Source organism: Uranotaenia lowii, chromosome 3, assembly GCF_029784155.1.
Source record: "Uranotaenia lowii strain MFRU-FL chromosome 3, ASM2978415v1, whole genome shotgun sequence".
Lineage (NCBI taxonomy): Eukaryota > Metazoa > Arthropoda > Insecta > Diptera > Culicidae > Uranotaenia > Uranotaenia lowii.
The window spans coordinates 211,990,292-212,016,288 of NC_073693.1; the positions used below are offsets into that span (position 1 = coordinate 211,990,292).

A 25,997-nucleotide genomic window follows, 5' to 3' on the forward strand; every position below is an offset into this window, starting at 1 on the left:
ACGAGCAATCGATTTCAGGTGTCAAATTTTGTGTAAGGGGACAGCCAAAGGGGTCGTCCATATTAACTGTTCGCTGTTTTTGCGATATTGACGTTATTATACATCGTTTTCAGATGAAAATTGGTTCACGATAGTTTTGAGTGACGTGCAATCGATTTGAGGTATCCAATATAGTGTAAGGGGCCGGCAAAAGGGGTCGTCCATATTAAATTTTCAGTATCTTAGTGATATTGTCGTTTTTATACATTGGATTGGGATGAAAATTTGTACATAGGAGTTATTAGCGACAAATAACTGATTTCACTTATCCAAACTAAAATTAGGGGTCGGCCAAAGGGGTCGTCCATGTTAACTATTCACTGTTGATGCAATATTGTCGTTATTATACATCGGATTCAGACGAAAATTGGTACACGAGGGTTTTGAGAGATGAGCAATGGATTTCAGGTATTCAATTCAGTTTAAGGGGTCGGCAAAGGGGGTCGTCCATATAAACCTTTCAATATTTTTGCAATGTTGACGTTATTATACATCGGATTGGGATGAAAATTTCCACAGGGTAGTTTTCAGGGACGGACAATCGATCTCAGATGTCAAATATTTTGCCAGGGGTCGACGAAAGGGGTCGTCCATATAAATTAATTTTTCACTATTTTTTGCAATATTGACGTTATTATACAATGGATTGCTTTGAAAATTTGCACATGGGAGTTTTGAGGGAAGGGCAATCGATTTCAGATATCAAAGTTTATATAAGAGTCCCCAAAAGGGGTTTTGCTTTTTGGCAATAATTGCGTTGTTATGCAATGATTTATTCTAAATTTATACACGTGGTTTTTTATTCCTGATTTCATATTTAGTAGCAGACGACAGACGAAGTGATCGTCCAATATTTTTGCAATTTTTTCTTAACAATGAATCTGGAAAATGCTTGGCAATTGACTTTCATACAAACTGTTCATGACATATTCCAAGTTGAAAGCGAAACGGAGTTCGTATGGGATCAGCTAGTATGCTATATTTGTTGAGTTTGAAGAGTTGACTCCATTGGGGATTGTAATTTTGATAGGCAAGTGGTCACTACCATTGGGATCAGGAATTACCTTCCACTGGCAATCCAATGATAGTGAATTTGAGCATAGTGAGAGGTCAATTGCACTTTGTCTTGCAGGAGGTTTAGGTACTCGTGTTTTTTCACCCGTGTTCAAAACTGTTAAATTGAAACTGTCGCAAATGTCATAGATAAGAGTAGAACGACTATCGTCAATTTGTTCTCCCCAGACAGTTCCATGTGAATTGAAGTCACCCAGGATCAACCTTGGTTCAGGAAGCACTGAGCACAGGTCCTCTAAGTGACTTCGATCCACTGCAACTCTCTGAGGCCAGTACAAACTGACAACACATAAGTCCTTACCTCTTATGGTTGTATGACAAGCAACGACCTCAATTCCGCCCGATAAAGGAAGGTGAATTCTATAAAAAGAGTGGCACTTGTTGATCCCCAAAAGCACCCCTCCATAAGAATCGTCACGATCCAGACGGATGATATTAAAATCGTGGAAAGAGATGTTAGATTGAGAAGAAAGCCAAGTTTCGGATAACGCAAAAATATCGCAATTTGTTTCATTAAGAAGAAATTTGAACGGATCCAATTTAGGGATTATACTACGACAATTCCACTGTAGAACAGTGATATCTCCGACCTCTCGGTTTAAATTAGCCATCGAGAGAGATAAACACTGAAAGAAGGGGCCAAGTTTGCATCAATTGCTTTAAAAATGTCTTTACTACAGGAAGCAACGCGGAAACGATGCCTCTTATCGATTCAGATACGTTGAAGAACGATAATAGTCCATTTAGGATGTCGCTCAACTTGAAAATTCCCGATTGAGTTGATGGCTCAGCCCAAACGGTGTTGGATTTTGGGGGTTCCGAAGTCTCCGCCGCTTTTGGTTTATTTAGGGGAACAAAATTAATGGGAAATCCTGGCGGAATTGATTTTTCTGTCCCCGAAGAAGATGGCTTTTGTCCATCATGGATTGAAGAGCTAAATGTAGGAATTTTCTTTGGAATTCTGCGGTTCTTCGGAGCTGGTTTAGAACGTTTCCGAGAGTTCGCAACTAAAACAATAGGATGATCTTCATCAGTCGTGTCAGTATCTCCATTGTCAACTGGCAGCACTGAAAAAATGTTACTTATCTGAGGCTGAATCGGGGGAGAAGCGCGATCGTTCTTTCAAAGAGCGCCTCTCCTTATCCCAGCGACTCTTAAATGCCTCGCACACAGAGATATCATGAGGAGAGCCCCCGCAATAAATACATTTCTGCTCTATTGCTGAGCACGTTCCTTCCTCATGATTCTCTCCGCAACGAGAGCTTCGTGCTTTATTGCAACAATGGGACTCGGTATGTCCTATTTTGATGCACTTTTTACAACTCATTGGGCGAGGCACAAAGAGTCGCACAGGAAGTCTCAACATTCCGCCAATCAAGACGTAGTGAGGGAGGGCGGTACCCGCGAAGGTAACACGAAATGGTGATCTAGTGATCTGGTTGTAGCTGAGTCTTTCTCGCGCTGCCTCTACAAAGTTAGCTCAATTTGCTCTCCCGTAGATGATATTCTTGTTATCGGTGATTTCAACATGCCTGGCTTGAAATGGTGCCCATCCCACGGTGCCTTTTTGTTCCCAGATCCTATGCGCTCCTATTTCTCGGCTCCTTCCAACATCTTCCTGGACTCTTTGAGCACCGCGACTCTCCGCCAGATCAACAGCTTCGAAAACGAAAATGGCCGTATGCTAGACCTCTGCTTCATTAACGAAGGCTTCAGGAATCCGACAATTGATTTAGCTCCCGCTCCTCTCGTCAAAGTTGTTTCTCATCATCCAGCTTTAGTGGTCTCACTCGATGTCACTAACATTAACGCCCCCTTAGAGGAAACTGCTTCCTTCTACCAGGACTTTAAAAACGCCGATTACGAAGCTATCTCTCGCGTCTTAGGTTCCATCGAATGGGAGAACGAGCTCGATCTCTCTAACCCCAATGCTGCCGCTGCGACTTTCTCAAACATACTAAACTACATAATCGATCGTCATGTTCCGAAACGCAGCTTACCTTCCAACCCTCGAGCTCCCTGGGTCACTAACCAGCTGCGACAATTGAAAACGGCTAAAAACCGTGCTCTCCGATACTACAGCAAGCACAAGTCCCTCTGCACAAAAGAAGATTACCGCAAACTAAACACAGCGTACAAAAAAAGCAGCAGGCGTTGCTACCAGAACTATCTTCACCGGCTACAACGCAATTTTAAAACCAATCCGAAATCTTTCTGGAAGTACGTCAAAAATCAGCGGAGAGAATCCGGACTTCCGTCTCAAATGTTCTTGAACGGCAACTCAGCTAACACCGATCCTGCAATACGTAATCTTTTTGCTGAGAAGTTTTCAAGCGTTTTCACAACGGGGTCCATTTCCTCAGAGCAACTGGATATGGCTGTAAGAAATATTTCACCTCTAGATTCTTCCTTGAACGGTATCACATTCGATGACGCAGCCATTTTGAAAGCGACAGCTAAGCTTAAAAATTCATCTTCTACGGGTCCGGACGGGATACCAGCCATCTTCTTGAAACGTTTCATGCCACACCTACTGACTCCCATTAGACACATTTTTCGAGCTTCGCTGAACTTCGCAATCTTTCCCTCGCTTTGGAAAGAAGCTTACATGTTCCCTGTTCACAAAAAAGGAGATAAGAAAGATATAAATAACTACCGCGGAATTTCAGCTCTTTGTTCGATAGCAAAACTGTTTGAATTGGTTGTTCTGGATCCAATTTTTTCGTCCACGAAGCAATACTTTTCCAACGATCAACACGGATTTTTGCCAAAACGATCCACGACTACAAATTTGCTGACTTTCACATCGTTCGTGCAAGATAGCTTTGCCAAGAAGTCTCAAACTGACGCCATCTATACTGATTTGTCTGCTGCCTTCGATAAAGTAAATCACGATATTGCAATCGTTAAACTCGAACGCTTAGGATTCTGTGGATCTTTACTGGACTGGTTTCGAAGCTACTTAACGGGACGAAAATTATCAGTTCAAACAGGAAATTTTTTCTCAAGACAATTCTCCGCTTGTTCAGGCGTGCCTCAGGGAAGTCACTTGGGACCGATAATTTTTGTCATCTATTTTAACGATGTACTCACTGTCCTTGATGGACCTAAACTTGCGTATGCTGACGACCTCAAACTTTTCCACACCATCAATAGCCAAGAGGACATCGATTTCTTGCAAAGGCAGTTCAATACCTTCGCTCACTGGTGTGACACCAACTGCCTGCCTCTGAACCGGAGTAAATGTGCTGTCATTTCATTTTCTCGCAAGCGGAACTCTTTACACGCGGAGTACACTCTTGGTAACGAAACCATCGCCCGGGTGGACCACATCAACGATCTGGGCGTGATCCTAGACCATCGGCTGGAGTTTAAGACTCATACGAATTACATCGTTGATAAAGCATCAAGAAGTCTTGGCTTCTTATTTCGCGTTACAAAGGAGTTTAAAGATGTGTACTGCCTAAAAAGCTTGTATTGCAGCCTCGTTCGTTCAACTCTCGAATATGCATCAGCAGTTTGGTGCCCATTTTACCAGAATGGAGCCGAACGAATTGAGGCTATCCAGCGGCGCTTCATGCGGTATGCCCTGAGACACTTGAACTGGCTAGATCCGTTTCGTTTACCCAGTTACGAAAGCCGTTGCCGCCTTATTGGTTTAGACACACTTCATGTCCGCCGAAACGCTGCACGTGTTTTAGTCGTAGCGGATCTTCTCGCGTCGAGAATTGACTCTTCCGTGTTGCTGGAAGCTATTCCCCTCAGTGTGCGACCCCGAGGACTAAGGAACCAAAATCTGCAGCTCTATGTTCCAATCCGGCTGAACAACTACGGAGCCAACAGCGCTCTTATAGGAATTTTTAGAACTTTCAACCGCTTCGCCGAGTACTTCGATTTCGACGTCTCAAGAGTCACGTTCCGAAGAAAAATTTTAATGGTATCGAGGACTGTGTAGACTAAGGTAGTTATTAACTTGTTTGTAACTCATTATTTTATTAAGCTATCATTAGGATCAACAGGTGATCCGTTGATGTTTTTACACAAATATAAAAATGAGCCTGAAGGCGAGTACCCTTTAACTCCGTTTACTACGTTGGCAGTTTTAAGTTGACGGACGTCCAAGATTTCGACCGAAGTCGAGTCAAGGCCTTTAAACTTACCAACGCCGTTGGATTTAATGTATTCTTCCTCCAGACTCATTTCCGTTATCACACCCTCGATCTCTACGTTTCGAGACGGAATGAAAACATGGTACTCAAGCTTGAAGAAATTGCTGACAACAATTTCATTGGCAGCTTTCCGGTCAGCCACAACAACGCGCAACTTGTCTGGTCGCACCTTAGTTATGCTGGTCACGGAGGTCCACCTCGCCAGATCTTTAGTTATCTGAATCACATTGAGTCGTTTTCCACCGGTTTTGGGCCGGATGAAAACCACCCAAGGCCCATTGAAAGTTGTACCATCTGTGTAGGTACGGAGCCGGGTTAGTCTACTATTAACTGTGGGTGATTCATGATTATCCTCCATCAGAGCATGGGAAGTATTTGATGGACCAGCAACAGCCGAATCCTCCAAATACTCCTCATCCTCGTAGGTGACACTTTCGTCATCCATAGTTAACGGGTGGAGCCCCCCGCCTTCGCTCATATTTTCCAACGGGGACACGAATGCCTTCCGTGTGGAAAATATAAGCAAAGCTTACAACTGTTGAAATCAAATAAAGGGAAAAAGATAGAGGAGAAAAAGATAAAAAAGAATAAAAAGAACTCACAGCTTTTTTTCTTAGACTTAAGCGTTTCACGAGTGTTTTTCTTCAATTCCGGCACCGGCTCTACCACGTGCTCGTCCTTCGTTGGTTGAAGGTGGTGACGTCTAGCGAAAAGAACGATCAATCACTGGGTCCTCCCTGTATCCCGATCACGGCAATCAGAACCAGAATCCTCGGTACGCCCTCCTCGGTATGCAAACCCGTATGTTCAGAGCGAACAAAGAGCACCCTTTTGATGATGATGATGATGGCCTTGGCGGTGTTGGTGACAATGGCGTAAAATCCGCAACTTCTGACCAAATTTTCGTCTGTACCCTCGCACCGGCTGTTCGTTGGCGGTGTACGGCAATTGACAACCGTACCAGCAGGAAAAACCACACTCTGTGGCAAACTGCAGGAATACCACCTTTCGTGGCAAAACTAAACAATCCAACTTTGTGAATTCGGCCAAATTTCGATTTTGCGAGAAAAAAATTTACTTCTAAACGGACGTGAAAAAATGACATCCGCACTAGTCGAGCTACTTGGATGGAATGATAGCTATGACTTGTCGTTTCAAAGTTATTCAAGTTTCACTGTGCAAAAGAGTCACAATTTTAGAATTTTTGCTAAGAATTGCTTTATATTATGATGTGGATGAGTTTCGAGCAATCCAAGAACCAAATAAACTCCTGATATCAATTTTTTTCATCCTTTTATCGATCCTTAAATCAACAGTAAGAACCATTCAAAGTTTCTAGATTTTTAATTGATTGAAGGTCGTGTTACCCATACTTGGGTGACGGTTTGGTGAATATATTATGGCTACAACCACTAAATAAATTTAAAATAAAAATCTAGAAACTAGTCATGGTTGTTTCTGCTGATTGAAGGATCGATAAAATAATGAAAAAGTTTTATATAAGAAGTTTAGATTGCTCGAAACTCATCCACATCATAATATAGAGCAATTCTCAGCAAAAGTTTGAAATTTGTTACTTTTTCACTCAGAAAAACTTGAATAACTTTTTAACGACAAGTTATAGCTATACACTTTCTTCTACAAAGTTGCACATCGTATCGTTGCGCATCTTTTGAATTCAATGTTGACTGAAAATGCTAATCCAAAGTACACTTTTTTGTGAATTGTAATTTTTTTTTTACAAAATTTCATAGTATTGTGTAATTCAAAACATCATACATACAAATTGAGAGTGCTAAACAGCCCCATTAAGTTTTTAGTTTAAAACTTACATTATAAAAAAAAATTAAAAAATATTACAGACACGTGTTTGATACTTTTTCAAGATCTGAAAATGTTATTAGGACAAAATGTCGAAAAAATTGCCTTTTTCCAAAAATCGAACCAGTGCGACCTCTAAACATCGTTTTTCTGAGTCGCCGCCATATAAAATATCGTTTCTTACACCCTTCGCTATCATTTGAAGCTTGAGCCACCAAAATCCCAGACATAGTACAATTTTGGGCCACCCTAATAAACAGTCTATATTAAGTAACCAAACTATATCAGAAGAAAAAAGTTCAAATATTGTGTTATAAAAGAGTTTCCTTTTACCAGTCATTTTGACTGGTCATGGCCCGAATAGGTATATGTACTTTATTTGTCGGTCTTTCTAGTGTTTAAATCATTGAAATTTTTATTAAAAATTACTTTTTATGGCAAAAAGTGGTATGGTAGGATGAAGGAAGAAAAAATGTTTAAATTTTTTAAATCGATGCGAACGAAATGAGTTTTTTATCTAATTTTCGGCATTTTAGGACCAAAGTAAGTTCTAGATCTAAAGAAGACACCAAAGTGGTTAATTTTATTTTCAAAAATAGAACGTACTGCCTTTTCCATTTTAGTTTGATAAAAAAACACCCCTCGTTCGGTGCTTTCCAACGCTGTACCATTATCCTGAACACTTGTTATCCTGAATACAATCCCCCATTTTCCTTAGTCAAAATCATATTGACAGGTAGCGAACGAAAGCATAGGCAAGGAGTCTGCGCATTTCGGTCCTTCCATTTTATCACCAAATTTACCACAAACAATCGTTCGGTTGTATTCGTCTCAAAACTTCACATATCCTTCGCGGGGACATTACCTACTTGTGTACACGGCAGTGGACTGGAAGTTTTCCGAGTTTTTAAATAGTTTTTCCCGGAAAAATCTGATACATATCATTAGATCGTAAATAAGTAAACAATAATCGGTACTATCGAAACATATCATTAGGCTAAGCTAGGGGAAAAACGTTGTCTAAAGAAGAACATTCAAGTTGTCCGGGAAGTTTTCGATTTCGTCATGGTGAGGTAAAACTACCTATTTGGAAAGTGTTTCTGGAGCTGATCGGGGAGAGAAAAAAATAGGGGAACGAACTTTCAGTGCGGGTGCAGAAATTGAGGGTGGATTTGTGGATTAAATTGCAGGAGTTTCCGAAACTGTAAATTTTTTTTCGGCCATTTGAACCGACTATCTTGTTCAAAAATATAGAACTTTTCACTATAAGATAATTGTCAGGAAGACGTCCTTCGGGATTATGCGACTATCGTGAAAATTGTGAAGCAAACATTATCATCATACATATCACTAGGTTTATCCTAGGCTATCATATCTGTGTTAATCGATGTAAACATATCAACTTTTGAAAATAGTTTAAGGAATACAAGTTGAATTTTAAAATTCAACAGAAAGCTTATATAATAGGAATCATTGAAATTTGACATTTATATAACGACGTCAAAGACCGAATCATCAAAAGAGAACATAAATAGAAGCGGAAATCGCCAAACAAAGTAAGAAACAACAAGCGCGCCACTGTTTGTTTGACTGTTTGGTATTATTGGGCTGGAAAGCAAAGACAGAGTTGGTAAGTATTGCATTTTATAACATTGATAAATATTCAGTGGTATATTTTGTCGTTACTCTTCTAGAAATAGACAATATAAACGTTGGAGTTTTTTTTTTAAATTTCAAACAAAACACCGAAATGTGAATCAAAACAGACGATTTGAAAAAAAAAAATCATTCGAAGTCTTGAAATAATTATTTTTTTAATGACAAATTCATTAAACGGAACATTTTCTCCCACAAAACATATCAACCATGGGTGCACGGATTCATCGCAGTTTCTGCCTAAGTATGTGTTCACGTGCATTCTTTAGATTACATAGTGTATAAACTGTTATGGAGTGAATGATTGTGTTGATGTAAGGTATATTTGGAAGAACGAGTCAATCAGTTATAAGAGGAAACACATCTTACATGTCGGCTACTTATGGGATTCGAACCCAAAAGTTTTCTTGCCGATACCGGGAATCGAACCCAGACGTCCGGCCTATCAAAACCAGACTCGCGCCAGCCAATCCGCTAGACCAAATCGGCGCTAGTTTTTGATAACGGTTGAAGATACCATTGCATAAAAACTTCCTGGCTAAATGTTAATTATATCTACATTCAATAGTCATACCTAGTACCGTAATCCGGAGTAAGATTGATTCATATTTTTAAAACCAGTAGGGTATTTGGGGGGAATATGCACCTGCTTAGGGAAATGACCGAGTATGCGGAATACTTAAGCTGAACACCCGAATAAATTGCAACATGTGCTTCGTATTTCTATCTTCTACTCATGTTCTGTCAATAATATTACTTTTTATTGTAAAAACTATGAAAATATTAGATTTTTTACAAACGCCTTTAAAAGCAACCTTTGATATCATGTTGTTAAACGCCCCAGTGTAGGCTAATGATGTTCCAAAATATTGGATCAAAACGACTCAAAAACAACACAATATATTTACTGTTAAAATAAATTAATTCTGGAATTCGGAAAAAAATGGAAAAAATATTGTTTTCGAAGTTTATCTACACATGAAAACAAGTGGTTTGTGAACATTTTTCAGAGAATTAAAACGCATTTTAAAATTGATTGAAGTGAAAAAAAAAATGATGGTGAAAATTGAGGAACAATCTTTATATCATGTTGCAGTACGTACATTATAGATCAAGATGATTCTAATATCTTTAAAGATTATTTCCTGGTGCTTGAAAATTATAATATTATCGTCACTTGAGAACCTAGATATTTTTGTTTAAATATTTCTGTAAAAATGATAAAGAGATTTCTTTTTTGGTGAAAGATTAATACTGTTGGAAGTACGAAACTATTCCTCATGAAAATTTATTCAAAAGAATGCATACTTTGGTAGCAAAGAGAAGTGCTTGCTATGCCCCGGGTGCTCGTTATGCCCTTATCTCCCCTACACGGTGTTTACTAACGTAAGCATAGAATCGAAGCAAATCAAAATTTTAACTTTTTTTAAACATAATGTTTCAGATGATCACTCCGGTGTGTTTTTGAAATAATGACGTTAATATTCACAGGGTTGAGATTTAAATTTGCACTTGGAAGTTTTTAAGGACGGGCAATCGGTTCCAGCTATCAAATTTTATGTAAGGAGTCAGCAAAAGGGGTTGTCCATATAACCTGTTCGTTCACTGTTTTTACGATACTGACTCTCTTATACATTGGATAGAGATGAAAATTTGCACACGAGAATTTTTAGAAATGCGAGATGATTTCATGATTCGAATATTGGATCAGAGGTCGGAAAAGGGATGCATTAAAATTGTGAGGTTTTTTGCGATATTATCGTGAGCTTCATTTTTGACTTCAATTATTAAAGCGGAAGCTTTTTGAGGGATGTTTTCAGAATAACGGAGAAGTTCGCCTGATGAGAATCCTATGGACTTAGCTGTTGATTTTTTTTTTAAATAAATTTCCGAGTATTTGATGAACAGTTACCTTTCTAATGAAAAAGAGATACGGCTGTGGTCCGTATCGATGAGTTTCTCATGAAGTTTTATTTGAGAAAATACGTATTTTCATAGAAATGAGGGGTGCCAACTCGCCCAGGTGCTTGTTATTCTCTTATTTGACATATAGTTTGATTGCTTAATCAATTCTATTTTTTTTTTAAATTTTATGATTAATGCCATTTCGATGAAGAATTAATTTTCAAAGAAAAGGGGGTGGATTGGTCTTGAGCAACATTGTTCAGTTCTACATGGAGCATATTCTAGTATCAAATTTTTTGCCAAGGGGTCCACCGATAACGAGATAAAAATGCTAACTTCAAATTAGGGCTAACTCCTGAGGGTGATGTGATAGGACTTTGACATATTCAACAAACTTACGGATTTTGATCGATTAAACAATTTTGTCGAAGACACCAAAGCCCTAATTTGAAGAACAAAAAAGTTAGTATTTTTATCTCGCTATCGGTGGTCCCTTTGGCAAAAACTTTGATACTAGAGTATGCTCCATGTAAAACTGAACAATGTTGCTAATAAGACATCAAATGTCTATCTCTTCATTAGACTGAGTCGATTTGGGGTCATTTTTGAATTTCTCAAACCCTGGGGTCTGAAAAGCTTCGTCTTGGTCCAAAACTCATCCATGATTTTTTGTGGAGTTTTTAAGTAACGTTTACATGAGTAAACTTTTAGGGTTTGTATGGGAAAATGTAATATTTTGTACAGAAAAATCAACATCATTTTTGTTTCTTCTGTAAAATCGAGCCTGCTTATAGTTTTTGTGTCAATTTATAAATTCCTAAAGAAAATTTCCCGCTGAACAACTTTGTCGAAGACCGTAACTTGGTATCTTATAAAGAAAAAAAGTTATTAGCTGTTTAATAGCGGTATGGCTTTTCACATTGATAAACAATAAATTCAGTTTACATCACTGCTTGAGCCTCGCGAAGTATTGCATGAAAAGTAGTCATGCAATACCTCACTAGGTATCCTGCAGTGATGTCAATTGAATTTATTATGTACTAGCTGATCGCATACGAACTTCGTTTCGCTTCCAATTTAGAATATGTCATGAACAGTTTGAATGAGTGTCAATTGTCAGGCATTTCCGAATGCATTGTTAAGCAATCATTGCAAAAATGTGGAACACGTTATATGTTCGATCACTTTTTCTGTCGTTTGCTACTAAATTTGAAATCAGAAGAAAATTAACCGTGCCAAAAAAACCCGTATATGAATATTCGTCTTGATGCGATACAAACTCATATCATTGTTGCTGAAACAAATCTAACAGTTAATATGGAAGACCGCCTTTTTGTTATTTGATATAAATATTTAAATCAGAAATCAATTGACTGTCCAAACCCCCGTATATAAATTTCGACTCGATCATTGCAGATTGGTGGCAACTTTTACGAAATTTGGTTTCTGAAATCTATTGTCCTTCCCTCAAAACTCCCGTGTGCAATATCGCAAAAAAAAAAACAGTGAAACGGCATTAAAAATTCTCGTGTACCAATTTTCATCTGAATCCGATGTATAATAACGTCAATATCGCAAAAACAGCGAACTGTCAATATGGACGACCCCTTGAGCTGGATGTCCCTTAAAATATCCGAGAGCAAACTTTCTTCTCAATCCGATGAACAATTACGTCAATATCTCAAAAGTATTGAAAAGTTAATATGGACGACCCCTTTTGCTGACATCTTACACAGAATTCGATACCTGAAATCGATTGCTTGTCATTCGAAACTCTCGTGTATCAATTTTCATCTGAATCCGATGTATAATCCCAAGCAACCAAAAGTCCCATGAAACAGGTACAAAAACGCTTACTCAGCCCCATAATTGAAATGAAGTACGTTCTATGCAGCTATAAATTTAAGTTCTTATTGATACTTTCATGTTCCAAAACAAGTCTTCATGATCTTCTATTCAGCTTCCAGCGGCCTCTCAATTCAGCTTCCAAAAAATCACAAAAGGAGCAAAAAAATTTCTCTCTATCTCAACTGAACCGTTGGCTTCGGTTCATATCACCTTCTCGTGATTATTTACTGTGTTCTGTACCGGTGCCGCCATGATGCCACGCGCTGGATTTCAAACTCGACAAATTGCTTAATTGCTTCTTTCCTACATTTCCTACATATATCGCATCAGAATGGTCACTCAAGTACAAAATTACTTATTGAAAAAAAACTTGCCCGGCTTGGGGATCGAACCCCGATCTTCGTGGTGAGAATCGAACACGCTACCACGAGACCACGCCTAGATGTTGTTCTAACTGAAACTAAAACTCGAAGAGGTGATTTGATTTTGAAAGCACATCAATGCACTTTTTGTGACTTATCAAATCCCGTTTGAGCACTTTTTTGCCCTTTATGTGACTTACCAAATCCCATATTGAGCACTTTTGTGCCTTTTATGTGACTTAAGTCCCGTATAACGTACGTATAGATCACTTTTGCAGCTTTCAAGTTCGTTAATGAGTACATACAGTTCACTAATGGGAATTGGGCAGAACAAGTCATATACAACGTACATATTAATCACTTTTGCAACTTTCAAGTTCATTAATGAGTACATAAAGTTCACTAAAGGGAATTGGGCAGTTGATTCTCTTTGTCAGCCAACATGTAACTTTAAATGCATTTATTCAAGTAAATATGTGACTTTTGGTTGCTTGGGAATAACGTCAATATAGCAAAAATAGCAACAGTTAATATGGACGCCCCCTTGGCTGGTCCCTTACACAAAATTTGAAACCGGCAATCAATTGCATGTAACTAAAATATCCGAGCGCAAATTTCATTCTCTATCCGATGAATAATAACATCAATATCACAAAAATATTGAAAAGTTAATATGGACGACCTCTTTTGCCAACCCCTTACACTAAATTCGATACCTGAAATCGATTTCTTATCTTTCATAACCACCATGTGCAAATTTACACCATGATCCGACGAAAAATAACGTCAATAACACGCAAACAATATTTGTCTTGTACGGATGACCCCCTTTAGAAGGGGTCAACCGAAATTCTGAAAACATTTTTCATCATTCCTGATCCTAATGAGCATCCATGCCAAATTTTAGCTCGCTAGCTGTTACAATGGCTGAGTCTATAGAGGACAAACAAACAAACAAACAAACAAACAAACCCACAGAAATTGCTTTTTATATATATAGATCTATGCGAAAAGACATACCCCTATTAAACAGCTAATAACTTTTTTTTTTCTAATAAGATACTAGGTTATGGTCTTCTACAAAGTTGTTCTGCGGAAAATTTTCTTCAGGAATTTTATAAATTGGCACAAAAACCATCACCTGGCTTGGATCCACAGAAGAAACAAAAATGATGTTGATTTTTCTGTACAAAATATTCAATTTTCCCATACAAACCTAAAAGTTCAAATTTACTCATGTAAACGTTACTTAAAAATTCTACAAAAAATCATGGATGAGTTTTGGACCAAGACGAAGCTTTTCTGACCCCAGGGTTTGAGAAATTCAAAAATGTCCCCAAATCGACTCAGTCTACTCTTCATCGCTGGGCGCTATTAATTTCGTACAGCTAGATTGATGTTCTGCACCACTGTGCAGTAAACAGGCCCAAATTTGTATGGGATTGAATGTGAATGTGAATGTGAATGTGAATGTGAATTGAATGTGTGATTTTGTTCGCATTTCATCGATATATCGTAAACGGTTTATAGGTGGATTATTAGTACTAACTTTCGCATTGTCACACAATGAGAATAACCAGTGTTCGGCACAAAAGCGCTAATCCGCTATTCGCTAGTTAGTCCGCTAACTTTTCGTTAGCGGTTTAATTTTGTCGCTAAGTTTTGATTGATCTAGCGAATTAAAAAGTTTCGCTATTTTTTGGTTGCGCTAATTGAAGACCGCTAACTCCCATATATTTGTATCAATCTCCCGAATAATAAGTGACATAATAAACTTTTTGTCATTAATCAGGTTAAGGTGACATTGTGCTTCAGTCTGATTGCTTAATTGGATAAGTTGGAGGATTGTTTACTCGAGTTAGAGATAAGATGTATTTGGTGTCATTTTTCTATCTTCTAGCACTTTTTTTTCGCAACAGAAGAAGATAACAATAAAAGGTGCTAAACAATATAAAACTATTTTTAAAATTCTTTCATCGACATTTGTTTTCAAATGGTTGAGATATTTACTTTCACAGTTTAAGAGATTTTACAGATCAGTTCATATAAAAATAAGATAATATTACCATTGTAGCATTGGTTTTCAGATCAAATAGAAATTGTATATATGTTTACGTTTGACAATGCTCCTGCAAGTTTGGAAAAGGGGAGAACAAATTAAAGATTTTAAGTGATGAGAATGTGAAATATTGCAAAAACAACAAATAGAAATGAATTGCACAAAAGATTGTTTGCAACGAAGTTGCATACTATCAACTTTGCACAAAACCGATAAATTGAGCAAATTTTTATCTAATATTTAAATAAAAAAACAGATATGTCTCATGTTCCCCTTTATGTTCTTTTGCTTTTGTAGTTGTTTGAAATTCGTTTTAAGTAGTAGAACACCGAGGGTTGTTGAAATGCCCATCTTAGACAGTTTTTGTTTTGCTCATATAATTGTATGAAAATTCGATCAATTTATCTAATTTTAAATTAAATACTTTAAACATTATTTTCCCCCCTTAAGGAGTAGAAAAAATCAAGGGGGGAGCGTGGCAAAAGAAGAATTTGATATTTGTTCCGGCCTTTACGTTGTTTAACAGTTAGCGATTAGCGATTAGCGCTTTAAGCTTAAAACGATAACTTTTTCGGTACATTTAGCGTATTTTATTAGCGTTCGCTACTTTGAATGAGTTAGCGATCTAATTAGCGGCGCTATTTTTTCAGTTAGCGATGCCGAACACTGAGAATAACAAATAGAAAGTTTGTGTCCTCGGCAAAGTTGTAGCTTATTTTATAATAAATATCTTTGCAAAAACTTGAATGAAAGGATTGAAAAACTATGTATTGCTGCATTGTTTTGTGTGACGATGGTATCAAGTTAGTATGATTATTAGCCCATACACCGTTCACGATATGTCAAAGAAATGCGAAAAAAATCACACATTCAATTGGGGATAACTCCTCACAGCCAACTCATATCGCGTCACAATCTTCTACGAACTTGTTTGTCATTGTTTGAACTACAATTTTTGAAATTTTGAGCTTTCTAGCGTACTAGAAACATATTTTAGAACACATAGAGTTAAAGCATGTCGACTTTTCATACATTTCGCCGAAAATCTCCATACAAATTTCAAGTCCTTTGTGCCAGCTCGTGCTTCTGCCAAATGACCTGAAACTTTCACAAAGTCATTTTTTCACCTAAATGCACCAACCTAGGGGGTGCCACGTGGAATATAAGGTTTTTTTTTGTAATGGACCAGTCTACTGTGCAGTGAATGTAAAAGTTATGAATAAAAATGTTCAGTCAAAACTTGTAATTTTCAATACAAAAAGCTAATTTTTTGGACAGGTCTTAAAATTATTTGCATTTGTTGCACTTGCTCAGCAGAATGCGGAAGTGTCGTAATGGTGTCAAGGCACACATCGCAATCATGTGAAACTGTTTCAGAAACAAAGATGAAATTATCCTCCCTGCAACTGTCCCATTTTCCGGTCGGAAGGCTGGTATTCCTACAAAGCATATTATAGAAAGAAAAAAAATCGGGCGAAGTATGGAATACCCACAGACGTCACACCGCATGACTTTCCGCAATTCACCCTATTTTCGAATTGTAGAAACGGAAAGCTACCTACAAAAAAAAATTAAACCGACAACAAAACAAAAGAAATGCAACAACAAAAAATGTATACGGTAGCACCAAAGTCATCACCCGCGGTCAACTGCACCTGTTTGTTTTCCAGGAGGCACCGCATTCATTCCCCTTATTCCTGATGGCTGCTGGCTGGCATGTTGCGCAATACGATGCTTTCGTTGCCGATACATTGTCCAGGCGTTTGACAAATATAGCAGGGTCCTCTGAAGGGATTTTGCTATACCCCATCTGATTGCTGGAGGAAGACAACTATACCCAAAATGTTAAAAGGTTCACTTCTGTTTGTCAAACACATGACACGTGAAAGAGCCGCATTATGCTCGTTATGCCATTGACTGACGACGACCGTGTGAATGCACGCTTGGTATGTTGTTGTATTTTGAGCCACACTACTACTGGAAGTGAGGCGAACAACAACAAAAAAAAGGTGCATGGCAATGCAATTCCTCTTTCATTGCAATGCAATGCTGGTGGATGCATTGTGGTAGGTTTTAGGGTGCCTTCCAACATCACGTTCCGTTGCTTCTTCCGAATAAGAGCGATGACTTTTCGTACCTGTCGGAAGGCTAGAGCGGTTCACGTAAATTGTGCTCTGAAAAGTAAAAGGACCAACATAACCTATCGACTTAGTGATGCGGAAGAAAGTTTAACACCTTGAAATTGCTGAATGATTCTTGCAATTTCGGGATGCTAGAACCTACTAGAAGATTTGATGAAGCCATCAGACTCCAACTGTAACTGAAAGTGGGCTAATCGGAAATAATTTCAATTCGCCTTTCCGTCTTCATTTGAGTCAAACCAGGGATGGGATTATGTCAGTGTCGCGAGCTAAATTTTGCGACCAAGGAGTCGATTTATTTTCATATGTCACCAATTTGAAAATCTCTCGCAATGAAAGCAGAAACGAAATGATTGCTTGGTTTGTGCTGTGAAAGAAAATGCAGGTTTCAGTCACGTTTCGAGCTTCCATTCATTTCAGCTGATCCATATATCATCACATGGCGACCAGTCTTCTTAGCCTGCTTTCGTGATCAACACAAAAAAATCATTCATGACCGGTTTTGAAAGACGTGTCATGAGAACGATCACTAAGGCAATTCTACATAAGTTTTTTTTTCCACACAATCAGTCATTCGTTTTCAACCGCTGGTTAGAAGCAGTCACGAAAATGTGTTCCAGAAAAGCGCCAAAACGCTCATTCGCAGCGACGGCGAAGGATTTTGTCACCCTGGAAGAAGATGGAACATTTTGCCGGATTGATCCTCTTAGCACATGTTCATACCGGCAGAAAAAGTATGATCCCGGAAATATGGTCCGTCATTTCCGGGTCATGCACACAGAAATAGCCATCGCGAAAGGTTTCTGTGCCGGTGATACAGGTAATAATTTTTTTTTTTTTGGGATTTTAAACCAGTTGGTTTATTCATCCCCAATACAGGTAATAAAATTCGAGTAGTGCCAAAAAAACTCATTGCCATCGATGCGAGCCTGTATGTGGAGTCGTGCCTCAAAATGGTGGTGCTGGACAATTGCCCGCTGCAAATATTCAATCTTCCCGGGCATAATTTATTGCACCAACCAATTGCCGATAGCGTGGGTATCACCATGAACCGGAAAAACATCAAAGATTATATCCAGAAAATAGCAGAAGAAATGGTGCGGGTGATATCTGATGAGGTGAAAGGGCGTTTGCTTTGCCTCAAAATTGACACGGCCTGTCGAAAGCAACGCCACATAATCGGAATAAATGCCAAGTATGAAAAACAAGGCTTGGAAGTTATGAGAAATTTAGGTAAGTAAATGTTTTGAGTGAATAAAAAAGGAATTTTAGGAAAATCCCTCAGGTCGCTGTTTTTGACGGACTTGGAACAAAATCAATGTATTATATTCCGGATCGGTCAAAAACATTGACTCAGGGTGGCCAGCGAACCGGGAAAATGGGGAAAAGAGCGGGAATTGAAAATGGGACCAGGAAAACCTGGAATTTTAAATCAAAACCGGGAAAATCATTTATCGAGTATTTTTTACTATATAAAAATCCATCCAATTCAATTCATCAAGACGAAAATTTTTCTCAGAAACTTTTTAAACCATTTGGGAAGAACGGTAAAATGTCGCGATATTCATGAGTAAAACGCCAGGAAAAGCTGGGAATTTTGTTAAAAAAATAGATCTTTTAATCAAAGCGCATACATTTGTCTAGGCAAAATTCGTCGTAGAAAAATTTCTCGACCATAAACTATTTCTTAGCTTTCGTTTATTATGTACTGCAGTGAATGTAAAAAAATGTTTAAATTATATAATCTTTTCACAACTGTGGAAATTTAATACGTTTAATCATGGTAGTTAATTTCTAAAGCGTAAGTATTTAAATATTGTTTGCCGTTGTGCATTTTCTTTACAAATATATGGAAAAATAGACCCAAAAAACCTGAATGAAGAAATAAGTAAAAGGAATTTAAAAAAAAATCAATGCTGCGATTTTATAGTTCTGATGTGAATTCATACGTTGAAATCAGACAGTTTTCGATTGAATTCACATCTCGAAAACTAAGATTTAAGCTCAACATCTATCTTATAACTTGAATTGTTATACACTAGTCCAGAACTCAATCTGCATCAGGAATAAGTATTCAAATGAGAATGATGTTACGGAACCTGTTTTAAGATCTTTAGAAGAAAAATATTAGAATATCAATCAGCAGCCAAGCTATAAAATACAACATGATTTCCTATTCCGAAAACAAAATTAGTGCCAGAAATTAAAATTTAAATTTAAATAATGAATCCAAACTTGAAATTAAGTTAATTTATAAATCGATTATTCCATACGCAATTCATCGCCCATGATTATGTTTGTTTTATCTACGATTTTTGGAAAAGGGAAAACCATAAAATCTCAATTGGGAAAACCGGGACAAAAACCGGGAATTTGAAAATATTGCCTTAGAATTCATTTGATTTAATTTTTCCGAACGCCAAATAAGGATCAGGATTCTAGATTTTTTTTTTTAAATTATCATTTAAATTTTTTTCACAGCAATGATTGAAGCTACAGAAAGGCAGACTGCTAAATACTTGAAAGCAAAAATTTTGGAAGTTATGGCTAGATATAATATTTGCCTCGATCAAATCTTTGCCGTAACAGTTGACAACGGAGCAAATGTCATTGCAGCCGCCAAATCACTAAGAAATCTGTATGCTGAAACCATTTTATCTGATATCCTCGAAGAAGATGATCCAGATGAGATTGTGGACGAAAGGGTAGAAAATCTGAAAGGTGAGTTGGCGGAGCAATTGAATGTTGTCCGGTGCGCTACCCATACCCTGCAGCTTGTCGTGTATGATGTCATTGGCAAAGAAGACCCGAACATCAAAATGCTGACCAAAGTGGCAAAATTAACGCGACAAATTAAATACAAATATTTTTTTGATCATCACGGTGCAAAATACGCTCCATTGTGGGGCGCCACGCGTTGGGGCGGAAAATTCAAATTGGTGAGCAGCTTTCTAAAACATGAAAGTTTTTACAACGATTTATGCAAGCAGTTCCCGGATTTGAGTAAGCTTTTTTTTTTCTTGCAATTGAATAATTAAAAAAAATATTGATGCGACACCAGTGTAAAAATGTTTTTAGTCTCGTACTTGGAAAAATTTCAATTTTATTTTTCAGGATGAACAGAGAATTGAAAATTTAACAGGCAGCATTTTAATTTTTGTTTTAGATTTAACGGATGAGCTGTGGCAATACGTTAGAGAATTTTCGATCGCCTTCAAACCTCTCTACATCATGACGAAAGAAATGCAGTCCAGTTCTCAAACTTTTACAGAATTTTTTAAACAATGGCTTATTACTTCAAGACAGATAAAGAATCTAATCGGAAACAGATTTTCAGGGCCTCTGTGCGCAGCTCTGGATAAGCGATTAAATGCCTTAAAGGATAACATGGTCTTCGACGTGGCTATTTATGTTGATCCAAGATACAATTACATGGGATCCACTGTTTTCGACGCAAATCAAAAAGACCGGATTCAGGTAAAACAGCAATTTAAAATTTAACTTTTTTTTATAAGTTAATTCTTCCAGCAATATGTCAGTAATTTGTGGATCCGAATGAAAAATTTAAGACCTCCAAATAATCAAGAATTGTTCGCTCATGAAGCTCATGAAACATCAGATGATATCGACGACATGTTCACAGAGATGTTTGGAGGATCTTTAGACTCTTCCAACTCTTCGAACTCTGAAATAGCGAGTTTACTACAACAGATAAAAGCTCAAGAGCTAGAACAGCGCCAACCTCACAAGTTCGACGTATGGAACTACTGGGTTGGAAGAAAAACCTCCCATCCTCAACTGGCTGCAGTAGCTTTGGTAGCACTTGCAACACCATCAAACCAAGTTTCGGTTGAAAGAGCATTTAGTGCTCTGGCGCTAATTCTGTCTGATCACAGAACAAATCTGGAACAACATGTTCTTGAAGAAATTTTACTTTTGAAACTAAACCCCGAGTTACTTGATAGTGCTATTCGCCGGGTAACAGACAGAATTTTCAACACAACATCATCATAAAACTAACAGAACAGTATAGAATTTTATTTGATTTTAGTCTTAGGCTTTAATTGTAAGAAAATATATGTTTAAAACTTGAATTATTATTTCATCACCACTGAAAACATACAAGCTTCATAAAGTTCAAACATTCTTAAAGAATAATTAAAGAAAAAATAAAATAACTTTCGGAATGTTGAACTAACTATACACAAGATTTTTACCCTCAGTTGTGTTTCGTATCTGAGATTAATAAATATGTGTGAACCATCTGGACCATTGCGTTTTGTTCTTTCATAACTTATTAAATATAGTGCCTTCATTTACGACCCCTTAAAACGCAATCTCTTTAGTTATCTGAACTCTCTTGAAAAGTGATCATGAAAGCATGAAACAGTATCTGATGATATACATCTCCTTAATCCAAACGATTTCTTGCTCTCATAAACTATTTTGAAAATTGATCGCTTCAACTATAGTTTCCTGGGAAAAGACATGGCAGAATTTATGAAAATAACGATATAAAAATGTCTTCGAAGTATATATTGAAGCATATCAGTCATTCAATGCCTGCTTTTCTCACTTGTGAAAACCATTCTTCTCACGGGATATAGTATTCTTGTCGCCAGTCATGAGTATTAGGAATATCAGTCATGACATGCTCGAAGACATAGTTCGAAAAAACATGATGGTGACTAAGATTAGATTTTCTCATTCATAAGACATGAACGAAAATTTTCAAGCCTGAGTCAAACACTAGCGATAGCAAATGTCCTTTTGAGTTGTTGATAAATTTCTATTATACTATGAATGGAAGAAACATGACAAATTATTTTTTGTCTCACACTATTCTTACACTGCTTAATTTAAACTTTAACTCTAAAAAAAAACAAAATGACAAAAATGCCAAAAATGACGAAAATGACAAAAATGACAAAAATGACAAAAATGACAAAAATGACAAAAATGACAAAAATGACAAAAATGACAAAAATGACAAAAATGACAAAAATGACAAAAATGACAAAAATGACAAAAATGACAAAAATGACAAAAATGACAAAAATGACAAAAATGACAAAAATGACAAAAATGACAAAAATGACAAAAATGACAAAAATGACAAAAATGACAAAAAAATGACAAAAATGAAAAAGATGACAAAAATGACAAAAATGACAAAAATGACAAAAATGACAAAAATGACAAAAATGACAAAAATGACAAAAATGACAAAAATGACAAAAATGACAAAAATGACAAAAATGACAAAAATGACAAAAATGACAAAAATGACAAAAATGACAAAAATGACAAAAATGACAAAAATGACAAAAATGACAAAAATGACAAAAATGACAAAAATGACAAAAATGACAAAAATGACAAAAATGACAAAAATGACAAAAATGACAAAAATGACAAAAATGACAAAAATGACAAAAATGACAAAAATGACAAAAATGACAAAAATGACAAAAATGACAAGAATGACAAAAATGACAAAAATGACAAAAATGACAAAAATGACAAAAATGGTAAAAAATGACAAAAATGGTAAACATGATAAATATAACTAAAATTTAAAAAAAAGTGAATAAAGGAGATATGGGCATAACATACACCCGGGGCATAGTAAGCACTTCTTCCAGTTCCCCAAAAGTTCGCATTTTCTCAAATAAATTGCCATGAGGAACAGTTTTTTAGTACCTTTATTATTAGTTTTGTTTTGCAAAAAAAAGAAATCTCCTTATCATCTTTACAGAAATAATAAAAAAAATCAACTTGGTTGTCAAGTGACAAAAACATCATAATTCTTAAGCACCTAAAATAAGCTTAGGGGAGAGTGGGGATACTTGATCCCCTTCTCTTATTTTCACCATATATTTTTGGAAAAATTTAGCAACTCACCGTCTTTGACTTTTTCTGACAGCTTGTAACTTCAAGTTTCTATGCTCCAAAAATTAGAACGATACTTGAACCCGTTGATGAACTAGAAGCATTTTCGTGGGAGTAAAAAAAATGCGATTTTTCTGAAGTTAGGGGAGACTTGATCCCCTATTGAAGTAGAGTTGGTATTTTATTCAGGAAGCCCTAATCCTTGTATAAAAATCAAACAAAACCCCAAGATAGAATGTTAATTGACTATTTTGGTCATGTTTGTTTTCATTTCACAATTTATAGCAGACATAAGAAGAAAATTCTATAACTTTGTCTCAAAGCTAAAACATTGCATACTTAAAGGCGCTATTTTTTATAATTAAGAGAAAATTAATTATTTTTGCTCTTTTCTTCAGACAATTGTTTGATAAATATTAGTTTTTGGAAAAATATTAGTAATTTCGTAATCAGCAATCATAACGATCAATTCAGAAGAAGAATATGCCGTTTGGAAGGGGGATCAATTGTACCCAACTCTAAGGGATCAATTGTACCCATAATCAACATTTTAGAAAACTTTTTCTGAAAAAAGTTGAGATTTTTCCATTTCCTTGAAAATATGGCATTATGAATTTCATTTTACGCTCGAACGATTGATACATTGGAACCAATATTTTTTTCATAATTTTCCCATATAAGGAACATTTTAAAGTGATGAGAAAAGATCTTCAAGTTACATTTTGTGAAATGTTTCAAACAAAGTTCAATTACTCAAACAATCTTTTTGTTGAAATTTTTTAAACTACAAGCATCGATATTTTGCTCATTTTGGCACATTTTACTAGAACGTTTGATCTTTGTAAGACATTCCAGTTTCGAGATATAGCTAAGGAATCAAGTATCCCCAGGGATCAAGTATCCTCATTCTCCCCTATCAGTGAATCAAATTGCATATGTAGCATGACAAAATGAAAGAGATAATCAAGAATTGCCGCGTCGTTGAACAGATAATGACAAATTCTAATGTGAAATTGTCCTGATATTTGAAACATGGGACAATCCGCTTTGATTATGTTAGTAATCTAGCTGATTTCGTGATGATACAAAAATATGTGATAAGTTCAACCTCTCTCTGACATTAAGAGAATCCATGTTAGAAGTGGTACAAGGACACTGGGTTGTGGCCATGACCAATCTGATCAAACGAAATATGTCAAAGTTATCGGATCGAGACTTGCGGCATATGAAAAGAATGTCCTTGGCCTCAAGATGAGGGAATTATTAACGCGCCAGCACTAAATTTTACATCGGAACTCCGGACCTCCAATTTCCGAAAGACTTCCGACAAAGAAAAGTAAAGTACTAGATTGTCGGAAGTCTGTGTTTTGTTGCCAGTTCACCAGCGACGTTTCTAAAATTTCATTTAAATTTCATTCCCGGAACGAAATATGAGAAATTAAAAGTGAAACTTGAGAAGTGAAACGTGAGAAGTGAAATGTTAGAGGTGAGACATGAGACAATAAATTTGTAATTGATGAGTAAAAAATATAAAGTAAGAAGTCAAGAGTCAAGAGAAGTGCGACTTCTGAATTCAGAAGTGAGTAATGAAAAATGAAAAGTTTTACATGAGAAGCAGTACTAGAAAAGTGATAAATGAAACGTGAGAAGTGAGAGGTAAGTTCTCACTTCTCAAGTAAACTTCTTATGGAAAACTTCTCATTTCTCAAGTCAACTTCTTATGGCTAACTTTTCACTATTCATTTTTCATGTTTCAATTCTCACGTTTCACTTTTTACTTCTCACTTCCCATGTCTCAGCTCAAACATCATTTAATTTTTGTCACTTTTCTCGTCTCATTTCTCTCTTTCCTTTATCTTGAGGCAGAGAGCTTTCCACTAATACGCCACAAGTCTCGGTCCTATAACTTTTACATATTTCGTTCCGGGACCGACCAGATTGACCATGGCCACCAGCTAGTGTTCCCGATTCGATTATTATATCGATTCCCTTTATGTTGAAGCCAAGAGCTTTCCTTCAATATTTTGCAAGTTACGATCCGATACTTTTGAGTTGATATTTATGGAATTGCTTATTCTTTGTTTTTCAATAACAACAACATGCGTTTTTGAAGGGTTATCTATTGTGAGGTGTTGAAAACGTGCTCGTGACAAAATCGGTACTTCCCACAAGTGAATCCTAAATTAGTTCTGGAAGTTATGCAATGTGTTTTGAAAAGTGTCTCACTTTTTAACAACGGCAGCGAAGTGGCTGCAAAAAAAATCTGAGTCTAATCAATATTTGCGATTCAAACTGCTCAGTATCTGTTTTGTGCTGTTTTCTAAACTGATACTTATTTACGAACACGACGTCAAAACAGAAGAGCACCCGATCAACCTCAGTACCGAAAATTTCCTCTTTAACCGACGGCCCGACGCCCAAACGGTCGAAAAATGATTAAGTTCATTCGAGCGACGAAGGAGAAGTTGCCTCTTTGAAGGACCTGTGGATCAAAATGATGGTTTTATATTTTTAAAGGAAAACTCAAGCCTACAAGCGAGAGTCATACGGGGCGAACAGAGCACCATTGAACGGGGCACGATGGGCATTTTCTGCCGTAAAAGTCAACTGAATAATAGAGCTACAGCTTGACTTGTTAACACTGACGATTTGGCCTATTGAAAAGGTGCCCGAACGGTATTCAATCAGCAGAATCGCCTCGGCCAGGAATCGAACTCGAGTCCTCTGATTATCTCTCCGATACCCTACTAATATTCCAAATCGTCAGATGAACAAGTCAAACTGTAGCTCTACATATAACTGAGAAAACTTCATTGAGTAGAATTTGCTGCTTGATTCTACGGCAGAAATGCTCATCGTGCCCGAATGATGGTGCTCATATCGCCCCAGCTATGCCCCTACAGTGACCAGGGAATAAAAAAATCGTTATCTTTCGTTAGAACTTGCCGATGAAAACACCCATGAAGGAGATTTTCATCCACCAGTGTACTGTACTCATACTCATCATTAACAAATTTGCTCTCGATTAGTT

At 36.9% G+C, this 25,997-nt stretch overlaps 2 protein-coding genes across 2 annotated transcripts in view; both read left to right on the top strand.

Annotated features, from left to right (window-relative positions):
• The first annotated feature begins 2,395 nt into the window (after positions 1-2,395).
• Positions 2,396-5,068, top strand: LOC129753062 (uncharacterized). Its single transcript, XM_055748859.1, has 3 exons — positions 2,396-2,522; positions 2,589-3,997; positions 4,916-5,068. The coding sequence occupies exons 1-3, from the start codon at positions 2,396-2,398 to the stop codon at positions 5,066-5,068; spliced, it is 1,689 nt and encodes a 562-aa protein (XP_055604834.1).
• A 2,856-nt stretch (positions 5,069-7,924) lies between these two features.
• LOC129755080 (protein couch potato) overlaps positions 7,925-25,997 on the top strand; it is a 692,881-nt gene continuing 674,808 nt past the window's right edge. Inside the window, exon 1 of the mRNA XM_055751418.1 lies at positions 7,925-8,733. The gene's annotated coding sequence lies outside the window, so the exon portion shown is untranslated. The remainder of the gene's footprint in view (positions 8,734-25,997) is intronic.